The sequence below is a fragment of the Thalia democratica genome, chromosome 3 (genome assembly GCF_965202585.1).
Source record: "Thalia democratica chromosome 3, ktThaDemo2.hap1.1, whole genome shotgun sequence".
Lineage (NCBI taxonomy): Eukaryota > Metazoa > Chordata > Thaliacea > Salpida > Salpidae > Thalia > Thalia democratica.
This window is the reverse complement of record NC_139167.1, coordinates 83,719,731-83,734,051: the sequence shown is the minus strand read 5'-3', so window position 1 is coordinate 83,734,051 and position 14,321 is coordinate 83,719,731. Positions and strand designations below refer to the sequence as shown.

Genomic DNA, 14,321 nt, shown 5'->3' with positions numbered 1-14,321 from the left:
TTTGCTTTTCGTTTTAGCGGTAACTATTAAATTTCAATACTCTTTTTTAACCATTTTTGTTTATCTAAAACAGTAAGTTTCAACCTGTTTAAACTTAAACCGATAAAATTTTTGAATGTTCATCTATTTTTACATTTTATTAAATTATTATTAAGATTTCATTAACAGGCATACGAAAAAAAATCGTAAACAGTTTAAAATGTATTTACATGTGCAATTTTATCACATTTGAGTTAAATTTGAGTTAAAGAAAATAAACTTTTACATTTTTTCTTTGTCAGCGCAAAAACATTACTAATTGATATCATCACAACAAGTGCAAAACAAACAAAAACGCAAAGTTTACTCAAGAAATGCACGTGAAATCTTGAGAACGACGCAGCAGTTAATAGGCAAATATGAGTAAACATCGATTTCAGAAACGCCTTACTAACACCTACCTTATTGCACAGTAGTATTGCCACTGTTAATACTGTTGATAAGTGGCACTTGACAAAAGGCTTGTGTAAACATGGAACGCGGATGCAAGTAGCTACACAAACATTTGATAGAGAAATTGCTGGAATACGTAATTTGTAGCTCGTGACTTTAGATAAAAGTTTATTATATATACATTGTATATTTGTGTTATCTCTATAGATTATTGTGTTTAGTAATTAGCTAGGGATTAGTTAACTTTACAAAAATGTTTTTTTGTTCAATTTAAATGTTATTTGTTTAATTTATATCGCGTGACTTTTCTTGTTAAGCAGTATATATATATATGTATTAGTGTTATCTAACTAGGTTATTATACATTACACTAGCTCAGAAAACAACATCAAAGCAGTAAACAGATTCGCGTGACTTCACTTTTAGCGGCTTGTATATATATTTCGAATGTTTTATTATGATTAGCAAAAGCTTGAACTGTGTCAGATAAGCTTTAACAACTGTTATATATTTATTTTAATTTTAAAATTATTACTTGTATTCAAATAAGAAAAGCTAAAGTATAATAAGCTTACAAACTTTTATATATATATTTGATATATATTTACAATAAACAATATACATTTTTATTTTAAACCATTTATTCAAATACTTAACTAATATTTCTGTAGTATATATAAATATATAACACTTTTATAGTAGTGATAAATAAACTAATCTAACGATGCCAGCCGATTTAAACAACCAAGCGTGGTCCACAGTGGTCACAAAGAAAGGAGCCAACGGGAAATTTTACACGAAAATAGTCCCAACAGCAGGTGGTGAGGAAAAGGCGACTTCGAACCCAACGTTCATCAGCTACAGTGATAAAGTTAAACAAGGTGAGTTTACATTTTAATAAAATTTATATATGTTGTTGATATTTTTTAACATTTTAAAAGTTATCACTTCAAAAAGATGAGTTTAGTAGTTGAGTTGAAAAGTTAAGGATTAAAACTAAGCTTATAGTTAACATACTTTGAATTTTTACTAAATAATTTTTAAAAAAACTTTTATACGACTTTTATCAGTTATAGATTTAAGGTAAAGTAGCATAAGTTTACAAATTAAAATAAATAGCTTTTAACTATACAAACAAAAAAAAAACTTAGTTTTTTGATTAAAATTACTTTCAAATATTTTAGAAGTATGGTGTTTTTAAATAGCTAATGTAGGTGTTTTAAACAACGTAAGTATGTTATTTTAGCTTAGGTATTATCAATGAACATCTAGTAAAATAATTTGTTTTATTTATATCAGCTGTAATTAAAAAAAAAAGTCAGTAGCGACATTGTAAACAAAATCATTAGTAATCTTACTTATTCATTCTCATCTAAAGTGTTTTAAAATAATATTTAGCCTAACATTATTATAAAATTTTATAATACTTTTGATCGTTAAAACTTAACTTAAAAACAGTAAAATTAAAAGAAAAACTATATTAGTTAGTTATTTCATAAACTTTTCGCTACTAGTTCTTTTAAATACAAGACTTGAATTGGAATTAAATTGGTCTAATTTTTACTTTTTAGCCTCCGTGAAGTCATTCAAAAGGAAGCAGCTCGTGAAAACGAATTCACTTCCAATCAGCAGATTGAGGAAAGCAGAAGCCGATCAAAGACTCATTAGAAGTAAAAGCGGAGGTTAGAGTTGTTTTATTTGAATTTAAGTATGTCATATCTAGTTTATTTACTTTTTATTTTTAAACTCCGCTGAAGTAGTTTTTAATTTTTTCAAGTGCAAGAACTTAAATAGAAATTAGTTGCTAACTTTTAAGCTTAATTGTTTATTAAAGTTTAAAATTTATCATATGTATTTTTTAGATTGTTTAAAAAATCATTAATTTAAGGCTACTTTCTATAGTTTGTAAATTGTTAAACAAACTTTTTGACCGAGCACAAAATTTTTAGCTTAAGTGAAAATTAACGCTGATTTTGTCTAAATAACACGAATTTAGTTTAATTTAGATAACTAATTTTTTATAATATGAAATTTTGTGTAAAATACTGATAAAGGTTAATATTTTTTTTCACTAATTCTTTTTAATGATAATTTTATTTAACAATTAAGTAGCAGGTTACGTAACTTAAAATATTTCACAATTTTTTACTGCTTTATGTGTTTCGCAATATGTTTTGCTTGTGTGTAAGTACTCAAGTGTTTAAACTTTTGCAATGCCAAAAGAAGTTTTAATTACGTAAAAAACAAATTGTTTTGTTGCACAATACTAAACAAATTTTTAGGTTTACTGATGTTCTCCTACAAGCTGCGATACTTTTAGCAGTCGTGACCAGACATGTTAAAAAGCTCTGCTTTGTTTACTCAAGCGTGAAATTACTAACTTAAAACAAACCAAAAGTAAAACACTTCATTGCTGAATTACCATAGTAACTTTTAGCATTTTAACATCTCTGGTCGTGACATCGTTCATATTGTTGTATATTCACTTTATTTATTAAGTTTTAAATCTTATCTCTTGTAAGCTTTGTACTTTAATGATGAGAAATGTTCGAACTACTTGAAGTTTTATTGAAATTTTGCGCCTTGTGTTTCTTATTGTGTGATTACCGGTCACTTATGATCCAAGTATTTTTTTGCTCAAGTTAATTAAAGTTATAACAATTAGCCTTTGGTTTTTAATAAATACTAACATAGTAACTTATAACTGAACTGTAATATTAAAATATTATTTTTTTTATTACAATTCATATAATATTTAATCTTTATTTCAGACGTGAACAGGATCACGTACGACAGAAACTTTTTGTTGCTGTTGAGGGACTCCCCCATGTCCGCTTCGGTTCCCAAAGATCTTCCCGAGATCCCCGGAGCGACCCTGCCCCTTCCAAAGTTGTCAAGGAGAAAGAGGAGACTGGGTTAGAATTTTTTTAAGTTGTTTTTATTTAAAATATAAAAAATCGAGTGAAAATTTAATTTTCTGTTACCTCGACAATTTACGGCCTGTTTAAAAAATAAACTATTTTGCAACCTTATACTTAGTTTTTTTTTTCTTTAGATTGTACTTTTTAATACGTTTGTAATTTAAAATGTATATAAATAAATAAATAAACCTATAAAAGTGAAATCAGAAGTTTATCAAATCAAGGAAAAAACGCTATTTTTTGAGTTTTTTATGTTAAGTTTAAGTCACGCAAGTAAGTTTTGTTATCAGTTTATACGTGTGATTTTTCATTTAATTTGATCTTTACTTTATTTAATTTGTATTAAACTTATTTTTAACTACTTAACCAACACAAAACGTTATCAAAGTGCTTTTGAAGGTCATTGAATTATCATCAAAAAAATTACTGTCTTTTATTCGAAATAAGTTAGAATTAGTTTCATCTACAAATGATTGGGATTACAACGACATACACAAAAATTAACAGACAACTTTTAATTTTTAAACTATGCTTTTATTTTAAGTTCTAATCTTTAACTAATGATACAGCAGTGATATGCTTTAAATTGTTCTTATAATTTTATTTATTTTATAACAGGTAAAACCCTCTCAAACATGTCGGGAGTATCTTTGACTTCAGTTACTTCTGAAGAAACCCTCTCGGATTCCGAAGTCAACAGGGTCTGCGATCTAGCCTCCAACTTGTCAGTCAGCTGAACACTGCAAGGAGAAATGATATTTTATTTGATTAATTTTATGTTGGTGACTTTTATGAAAATTTCTTAAATAGGTTTTAACGAAATTAATACAAACAAGCTTTCAGTCTATAGTTAAACTTTACAAAACAATAAAATCAATTTGTTTTTATTTTTGGTAAATTATTAATTTTAATAATTTAAAAGCATCAAAAACAATTGTACGTGTCTAAATTGTGTTTAATTGCCATTTTTGTCTGTGAGCTGTAATTTTTTTCTATCCTGTTAACAGCATTGTTGAAAGCAGTTTTATGAGAAAAGCACTAAAGTTAAACAAATTGTTTACTTTACTCGTGTCTGAATAAAATTAGAGAATTACCTCAACTTGCTTCTTTTACAGTTTGTAAAATAATTTGAATTTTGAACAAAGTCTTAGACAAATCAAAAGCAGAAATAAATAAGGTTTAACATAATATCTACTCAAGACAATATGAAATTAAGTATTTAGGTAGAAAACATTTGTTTTAAAAGAAACTTACAATTATTAATCTATGAATAAGCTTTATGTAACATGGTATTTTTTGTAATGTATGTTTAATTTTGTCGTGGAATAAATGCCATAATTTCTGTTTTTATTTTTTCCGTATTGAAATTTAAAAAAATTTAACTCTAATCTATCTAAACCAGCACTAAACTGATGTATTTAATTTTCAAGTAGATTGAAACATAACTTGGTTTTAGCATTGTTTCTTCATGTATAAACAAAATTTGAAATTTATTGAAACTAAACCTTTTTTTTTGTTTTTCTTCTAATTAAGTGGTTGTATTCAAAAATTTACAAAGTAATTTTAAAGCATGAAACTATTTTAAAACAAAAAATGACAACAACTATGCAAACTCAAAACAAGTTGTTACAAATTTTATGAACTTTAAGACTACTGTTAAGAATATCTGACATATTTTTCTAAGTATTTTCAAACTTTAAAAGTTTGGGATATTATTTTAAAAACCTTTTTTAACTTGGATTTTTAATGAAAAAAAACTGTATTTTGATTCTCGAAATTAAATCAGTGGTTGGCAACCTGTGGCCGCGAGGTAGATTTTAGCTAAAAGCAAACTTTTTTAAAAACATACAAAAAGAAAAACTTTGCAGTAAAAACTTACAATTAGGATTTTAATTTAATAAGAACGGGTCACTACAGCACGAGCGTCACAAATTTAATAGTTATTCTTAACTAGTGCTATTTTACTGCTTATTTGTAAAGTTTTGCTTTAGAATTGTACTTTTCAACTAAATCCTATGATTATTTTTGAATATTTGCGGCCCTCGAAAACTTTTTTGTAAATAGTGCGGCCCGCGAGCAACTTTCTTCTGGAAAAATTTGCCCGCGAGTTACAAAAGGCTACCGACCCCTGTGTACTAGTACATACTAGTTGCATATTTTAACAATTTTTTTGTTTAAATTATATTTTTTTAATTAGGCCTGAGAGCATCTTTTTATAATATATTGATCCGCTTCTAATAAAGATACTCGATTTAGATAAACCAACCTTTGTATTTAAAACTTGAATGCTTTCAAATTCAGCATGCGCGATAAAAATTACGGCCCGCAATGTACTTTTCAGCTAAAAACATACTTTTCAGAACTGTATATATAAAAGCTTTTTTGTCGTAAAATCTTACGATTAGTCTCTAAATTCAATAGTTAGCACATTTAAACTGTTGCCTTTTCTGCTATTTGTATCACTTTTGATCTAAATTAGTAACTTTTTATTGATAACTTTAGTTTTTTATAGTGACTGCGGATGCGGTAGACTATTTTTCAAATGCTGCCTATAAGTAATTTTTTTAAGAAGTTGGCCCGCAACTTACAAAAGATTGTCCAACCTGAATTAACGATTTAAATGTGAACAGCATAATTACATAAAAGTAAGGCAAAATAAAGCTTCAGCATTTAAATTAATGAAATTCAACTTTCTGTAACCAAGCAACAGAACAACGTCACTCAATTTGCATAACTGAAAGTAAAATTTTTTTTAATTTGTAGTTTATTGTTTGTTTGTTTTTGTCCTGTTTGTATACTGAAAGTACCAAAAAGAAAACTTTAAGGTTAGTTACTTTAATATTTGTTATGTTGAAAATAATACAGTTACAAAAACTAGTAACTTAACTCTCAATGGCATAGTAATTAAAATGGGATGAAGGTAGTCTTCCTCTTTTGATTTTAAAGACCGGACAGGATTGAATTTTAGATAAACATAAATAAAAATGGTAAGAACCATTAAAAAAATCAGTCACAGTCTTTTACAACCACTTAGAATAGATCTTTCGTTTATTAAAAAACAAACATTTTCAATTCTTATTCAAATAGAATTCTATTTGAATAAGAATTGAAAATGTTTGTTTTTTAATAAACGAAAGATCTATTCTAAGTGGTTGTAAAAGACTGTGACTGATTTTTTTAATGGTTCTTACCATTTTTATCAATGGCATAGTGATAAAATGATTTTTTCAATTTCATAAACTGCTGAGAATTTTTATTTGTATTAGCATTAGCTACAATAAAATTAAAGCAAACTAGATGTGTTTTGTAGAAAATAGTTGCTAAAGATTTATGAATTGTTTTAGTTTGAACAAAAAAACACTACCTGAAAAGTTATATTTATGTCAATTTATCAGGAACTTGTTTCTTATTGCTTTGTTTTTTTTCCTTAGAGGTTAATCTGATCATAAAAACAGTACAGTACTAAAGTTATAGCAAAATAGTATATTACCGTTATTTAAAACCTCTTAAAGCTGTTTTTATATATTATCAAATTAAATTTCACAGGTTTTAACTAAACGAACTTCTCTTCAAAATATAGACAGAGGAAAAACCAAAAAGATGTATGACTGTAGTAAGTAGTAAACAACTTTAGTTTTAATATAAAAATAAAAGAACAAGGTTTTGAAGAAGTTTTATTTTATAAGTATAGTTTATTCATAACTTTACTAAATTTTATCGAAGTTGTAAAAATTTTCATAAGTATGAAAAAAATATCTTTAAATGATTTTACATAACATAAAACATGTTTTTTTTTTGAAAGCTAAACAAATAAAATAGTTTCATAAAAATCGATTATTCTCTTTTAATAAGCACTAAAATAAATGTCATTGAAATTTTACAAAAGAAACTTCCAGCTAAAGGTAATTTTATAAGTAAAATATCAAATAAGTTTGAATTTGTTTTATAATAGCTCAAGTATTATAACAAAAAGTAAACTTGAATAAAAGCTTTAGTGGGAGTTCAAAAAGACTGTCCTGTACAATTCTTGAAATAAGTATTAGTCGTACGACATTTTTTTTAAGTTTTTCCTCGTTTACATCTAAGTTTTTTTTATGCTTTTTTGTTCTTTAGCACCAATGTTTAATCAAGCTTGTAGGGTAAGGAAATGTACTAGCTGATATTTTCATACAATTAAAGCTATTAAAAAATTTTAAAAACTATTTTGTTCGATTACAACAATAACTCAGACTTGACGAGCAGTGAAATAGTTATATCATACTTTTTTTTCGCAAAAATACTTCTTTTAAAATCAATACCCGACCATCATTATCCGGAAGTTAGAAGATAAAAAACTTTTACATCAAACATTTTTATTGTATATTAAAAAATATTATAAACATTTATTGTTTTCTAGAACCCCCCATGTTCGACCACCATTTTTCGGACTGCGGAAGAGGAAGGGACACTTTTCCAGAATTGTGCGGAGTTATCGACAACACTTGCTGTGGTAAGTTTATTTATTTAATATAGTTTTTTAATATAATGCTTACAGTGTCTTTTTGAATTTAACGACGAAAATTGTCTGGTTACTTAGACCAACTTTTGCCTGTTTTAGAACAATAGTCTAAAACCAAGTCGAGGTTTAGTGATCGTTAGTACGTTTCGCACAAATAAGTTTTTACTTCCTCTCTTAAGTTTTTATGTCGTTCAACTATATTTTTGGAATAAAGCTTAAAATCTTTAAACGTTTTATTTTGTGACTGAAGTAAAATTATCCAAAATGTTTCTTTGTTAGACTTTTTTGAAGTTTTAGTTAAAGCTAAAATAAAAAATACATTTGTGATCCAGTTGTAAACAAAAACTACTAATGTACTCTTAGTTTTGTCAGTGTTGATTTACAAATATTTTTTAATAGAGCCAAAAGGCAAAAAATTGTTCTACATCATCGCAGCAGCTTGCATCTTTGGGTTTAGCTACTACGCCTACGACAGGTAAAATTTAAAAATAATAATTAAGATATAAATAAGATAAGATAATAGATTCTACTACTATCTTAGTTATTACGCATGCATTAGGTACAATAGATTTGATTGTAATTTTTTTTAAAATAACTAATATACTTTACTTTAGTTACTACGCCTACGACAGGTAAAATTTATGAATAATAATCAAGATAAAATTAAATATGATAAGATATTAGATTTTATTATATATTTAGATTTATTGATGTTTAGATTACAAATTTTGAAAAAATTGTAAAAATGATAAAATAATAGATTATACTACCATCTTGGTTGTTACTACAGATTTGATTGGTGTGAAAAAAGAGTGATCTTTGTTTATTAAAAGAACAACAAACAGTCATTAAATAATATTTATCTTTAATTCCATTTAATAATTATTACTTTTTAAAATATTTTTTTTTGAATTCTTTTTTTTCAGGTACCTGAAATGCGACACTGGCAGAGGCAGAAGAAGGCGGAGAATCCAGGATGCTTGCGGGTGCGATCCTTGCAATCAGAGACCGAGAAGCCGCTGCAGGTACTAGGGGATCATCAGGGAAGAAAAAATTATTAAAGAAGACTTTTGAAACTATGTGAAAAATTTTTACCAAATTGCAATAAAACAACCTCTCAAAGGTTGTAAAAGAAGAATCTCAAATTTACATCAATGTTTTTACTAAATTTCAATAAAGCAACAGAACAAACATTGACTTTTTTTTTTTTAAATAATGTTATAGAAAGAACAATACCTTTGCAACCAAGAAGAAACCATTGCTTACAAAACTTAAAAGTATTTATGCATATTAGTTATAAAATTAAAAAGAGCTTCCGAAACAAGTGATTTTTTTTGTAACTAAGCAACAGATAACGTCAGTTAAATTACATAATTCAAAAATAAGTTATAATACATAAAATCTTGTTTTTGTCCGTTATTTGTTGTTGTTGTCTTGTTTGTGTATTGAAAGCTTTTAGAAAAAGGCTAAAGGTTAGTTACTTTTTCCATTTTAAAGTTTAAAATATATATTAACAAGAAAGTAGTAACTTAACTGCAAAAGAACACTTTTAGAGCTTTCATGGAAAGCAGAAAGTTTAAATTTATACGAGCATTAACTTTTAGCAAATTGAAGCATAATAGGTAAGTTTTGCTTAAAATTTTTATAAACCAAATTGATGAGTAGCAATACTTTAAACTAAATTTTATTAAAAAGTTCATTTTATTTCAGTTCATAAAGAAGTATTTCTAAAATTTTTTTACTTTGTTTTATGTTTTAGAAGTAGTTGTGTTAAAAATAGTTTGGTCATGAAGTTAAATTCAACTTGGTTAATAACGAAAAGAGTTTTCACAGGTTTTTATTTGTATGTGAACGGAGTTATTTTCAGAGATCAGCAAAATAAAAGCCAAAAATATGTATGACTGTAGTAAGTAGCAAATGAATTTACTTTTGACGTACTGTTAAGTATAATATTTTTTGAAACTTATATTTCAAAATAAGTTTGTTTTTGGTTAGACTATATTAAATTGAAAATGCACGCCATTTTAAAATATGACATAAATAATTTTTAAATTTATCTGCTTTATGGTTTATTCTACAAGTAATAATTTATATAAGTTAAGTATTTAGAAGCTGTGTAAAAGAAAGTTTTATATAGATCGATCATTCTATTTTGATAAACACTAAGTAGAAAATCAGATTAAATGATTATTGTTACAAAAGTAAATACAAACGTAGATAAATATAAGTTTGTTCAATAAACATATGCATACTTTTTGTTTTCTAGAACCAATGTTCGATCCCCGTTATTCAGACTGCGGTAGAGGCAGAGACACTATTAAGAAAATATCCAATAATTTTCCAGAACTTTTCGAACCTTGCTGCGGTCCGTTTAATAAGAAGGTCTATTAACTTTAGCAATTGTCTATAACTCTCAATACTTCAACCTAAATTCTTAAACTCTGATAATTCTGCAAAAAGTGTCTCTCACTATCGCAATTAAAACAATGGTGGTCGAACGTAGGCTCTAAAATATTTTGTTAATTAAAATATTTATTATACAAGTAGTTATTAATTTAATTTTTAAAGAGCCAATGTTTAACCACGATTACTCAGACTGTAGAAGGGGAAGAGACACTTTTCCAGAATTATGCAAAGTTATTGATTGTCATTGTGGTTAGTTTTATTGGTTTTTATATAATTTTTTTTCTAATTTCTAATTTAAAGGTTACTTATATTTCTGGAATCAAATTTTTCAACGTTTTATTAGTAAGTTTAGTAAATCATCCAAATGTTTCAATGTTTAACTGTTTAAAACTTTAAGAAAAACCACTGTTTTTCTTAATAAGATTGTCAAAAAAGTAAGTTGTTAATTAGTTTCAAACAATAACAATAACTTTATTTTTAACTAAAGTTGTCATACAACTACTTGTTTATCACATAACTCTTCATTATTTTTTGTGTTTTACAGCTACTTTACTAAATGTTTATTTTCCAACAGAACCAAAAAGCAACAAATTATTTTATCTCATTACAGCAGTGTGCATCTTTGGGTTTGGTTACTACGCCTACAACAGGTAATAATATAAGAAAAAATAAACATAAATACGAATAAAACAAATGACTAAACCTTTTTAGTAATAACAGTACAAAGTAGTAGTACACAAGTGTTTTTTTTTCAATTTGGCTACTCAAAATACAATTGGTAGCATATGTTTGATTGCTAAAAAACAATTACAGATATCTTTTTTATATAAGAATATTTTTGTTTTAATAGCTTTCAAACAAACTAATATTATAATCAAAATTTCTACTCAATTTCGAACTAAATTAAAAAAGTAAACACCATATGTAAGAATTTTAAGCATATCAATTAATATTCATCTAGTTTATGTATATTGAGTAGTTTAATTATACTAAAATGTCTGAACCATACGTAAGTAAGCAAGTCTAATGAGGATTAAATTAAAATTTTGATAGTTTTTAACATTATAGTTCTAGTTTAAAAGCAATAATTTACCCTATATATTTAATTTGTTATTTATCTTTTCTTTGCTATAACATATTTGTTGTTTAGATAGGTTTTTGCTCTATATTTAAATTAATTGCTCATTCAACAGTTTACTTTTCATGACTTATTCTTATTTTTCAAACTTTGTTTTCTTCATATTATACTTGCTTACTTACGTAAAATTGTTCAAATTCATTATCAACGTATGAAATTTTAACGTAATAACAATTTTCAGCTGTTATTTTACTTAGTTTTTATCACTTTATTTTCATTAATTTTAAGGTACACATGTGAAACCAGGGGTCGAAGAAGACGGAGGTACGATTCGTGCGGGTGTGATCCGTGCAACCAGAGACCGAGAAGCCGATGCAGATAGAAGGGTATCATCAGAAAAAACTTCATAAACATTAATAACTTCACGTAACTCACAACAAGATTCCTGTTGATAATAGAAGCCGATGCAGATAAAATATGAATCATCAGAAAAAACTCAAGAAACATATCATTAATAATTTCACTTAACTCACAACAAGATTCTCTGTTGATAATAGAAGCCGATGCAGATAAAGAATAAATCATCAACGAATAATTTGAATATATATTATTATTTTTTACTGAAATACAATAAATCAGTCATTTAAAAATATTTTTTTCATATGTGCATATATATATATATATATATATATTAAATTAGTTTCCGTTTAAGTGCGATCCGTGCAACAAGAGACCAAGAAACCGTTATCGGTAGAAGATCCTACCTACAACCTACATTATGATTCTAATTGGAATCATTTAAATCTTCTCGAATGCTACACTTCTCTCGTTTATAAAATATAACTTATCGAAACATTAATTAAAGAATGTAACAAACTAAATACATTTTTTTTATGTATTGCAACAAGATATGAATACAATAATTATACACGAGATCTTTGCAATTAAAGACCGAAGAGCCAACGCAGAAAGAAAGAAATCAAAAGTTATAAAGGAGCTATTTTCATATTTTTATAAATATTTTGTTATTAAAATACAATAAGGCAATCTCTTAAAGGTTTGTGTTTTTAGTTTAATGCATTAAGTTTTAAAAATTTTTATGGCCAAAAACTAATTGTAGATAAAACAGATAAAATCATAAAAGTCATCGAAGGGATTCTTCAATCTTAAGTAATTTCATTTCTGTTTGAAAGACCTCAAACTCTAATTTTAATAGAATAAAAGTTTTAATACAATTAAAGCATTCAATACTCAAATATCCAACAGAAAATAGCCTGCCAAGATCAGTATTAAAAAGTTTTTTCTAATAAATTTTATATCATTAATGTAATATTTAAACCCTGGACTTCCGGTAATAGATACACTAGAGTGCGTATCCAGCCGGTAGTGCGTACCTAAGAAATTTTGATACTTAATTACCTACATTGAGTCTAACAAACATTTATTTTTTATTGATATTGCTTTTTAAAAAGTTTAAACATTTATGTTTTAATCTTAGAGTATGTAAATGTCAACTGCCTTGTTCATAGTTCTCATTAATCCAAGTTTTATAGAAGATGTTTGTATGATTTCATTTATGTTTGGCGATTTTTTTTTTCTTAAATAAGCTTTGTATTAACTTTTAAATATTTTCTAACTCAATGTTTTAGTTATGATGTATGTAAACTTAAATCGCGCTGTCAGTTAGTTTTGTTAAATAAATAAAACTTAATTTTTTTTCTAAGTATAAGATTTGGTGTACAACTTGAACTTCATAGTTTTTTTTCTGGTTTGTTTAGTTTTGACTTTTTCAAATTAAATATCGTATAATCTATTTTAAAAAAGAGCACTTTTGTAACGTATTTTTAGAATTGATTTTTTTGTAATTTCTAAGTTGAAAAAGTTCCTGTAGAACACAGTATAAAATGCGTACCTAAAAGGGCGTACCTAAGTGACAGGTTACTGTACTAATAATACAAATTGTATTCTTACCTTAAACTTTTATGCTTGAATAAGTTTTTATAAACAAGTTATTGTATTTATAAAATTAGTATAGGTCATGTAAAATAAATATAGAACAGTTATTATAAGGTTTATAAAAATATATTTATTATAAGGTAGACACTGTAATGTCATAGATCTCTGTCAAAATCTCTTAGATTTTTTTTAGTTTAATGAATTTTTATAAACATAAATATACAAAAATACATCTTATAATAGATAAAGAATTGTGTAATGTTACACATCTGTGTAATTGTGTAATAGTACCTATGTATACTATTTCATTAGTAAATGAAGTACAAGGTACATATAGAATAAAAAATAAGCAAAATAATTCTAAAATAGTATTTTTATATTATTATCATTTAACAGTAGGCTAATTCTTTTACTTAAACTTCGAATTTATTGTTCTTTTATTAAGGATCTATTTATTAACCTAAGTTATAAGTGAAAAAAGCGAATTGGTTTTCTTGACGTCTGTAAAAGTTTAAACTAAAAAGATCCTTTAATAATATGAGATATTTAAGGAAAATTAGTCATAAAAAAATACTTCCAAAAGACTGAATTTATTAAATAAAACTAAAGTAAATCAGTTTATCGTTTGATAAACTGGTCGAACAACATCACTTATTTTTCGAGCTAAATTTCACAAACTGGTATTTTCGCACAGAAAAAGTTAAATAGACCAACGTTGGAGGTAGCTTCAGAGTATTTCCACGTCCACTCTTCGTTAATGACGTCATAAAAGTCTACATGGGATCTATCATACTGCAGCACGAGTATTTTGCTTCCGATCGATAAGGCTTCGTTGTTTTTTAAATTCGGGCTCTTTTTCAAAAAGACAAACCTGTCACAATTGCTGTCAAAAACTTCACAAGAACGGAATCTTCCGCCACCAACAACAAACAACTTGTTTTTGACTGCAACCAAACTGTGATTGAATCTATTTTTCATCATGTTAGGCATCCATTTCCAAGTATCATTGACAGCGTCATAAGATTCCACG

The 14,321-nt window shown here is 26.4% G+C and overlaps 1 protein-coding gene across 1 annotated transcript; it reads left to right on the top strand.

Moving 5' to 3' along the window:
* The first annotated feature begins 1,126 nt into the window (after positions 1–1,126).
* LOC145831707 (uncharacterized) lies at positions 1,127–4,699 on the top strand. The gene is made up of 4 exons (XM_082939022.1): positions 1,127–1,313; positions 2,004–2,114; positions 3,204–3,347; positions 3,972–4,699. Exons 1-4 carry the CDS (start codon positions 1,157–1,159, stop codon positions 4,088–4,090), a joined length of 531 nt encoding a protein of 176 aa, XP_082795148.1. The 5' UTR covers positions 1,127–1,156; the 3' UTR covers positions 4,091–4,699.
* The last annotated feature ends 9,622 nt before the right edge of the window (positions 4,700–14,321 follow it).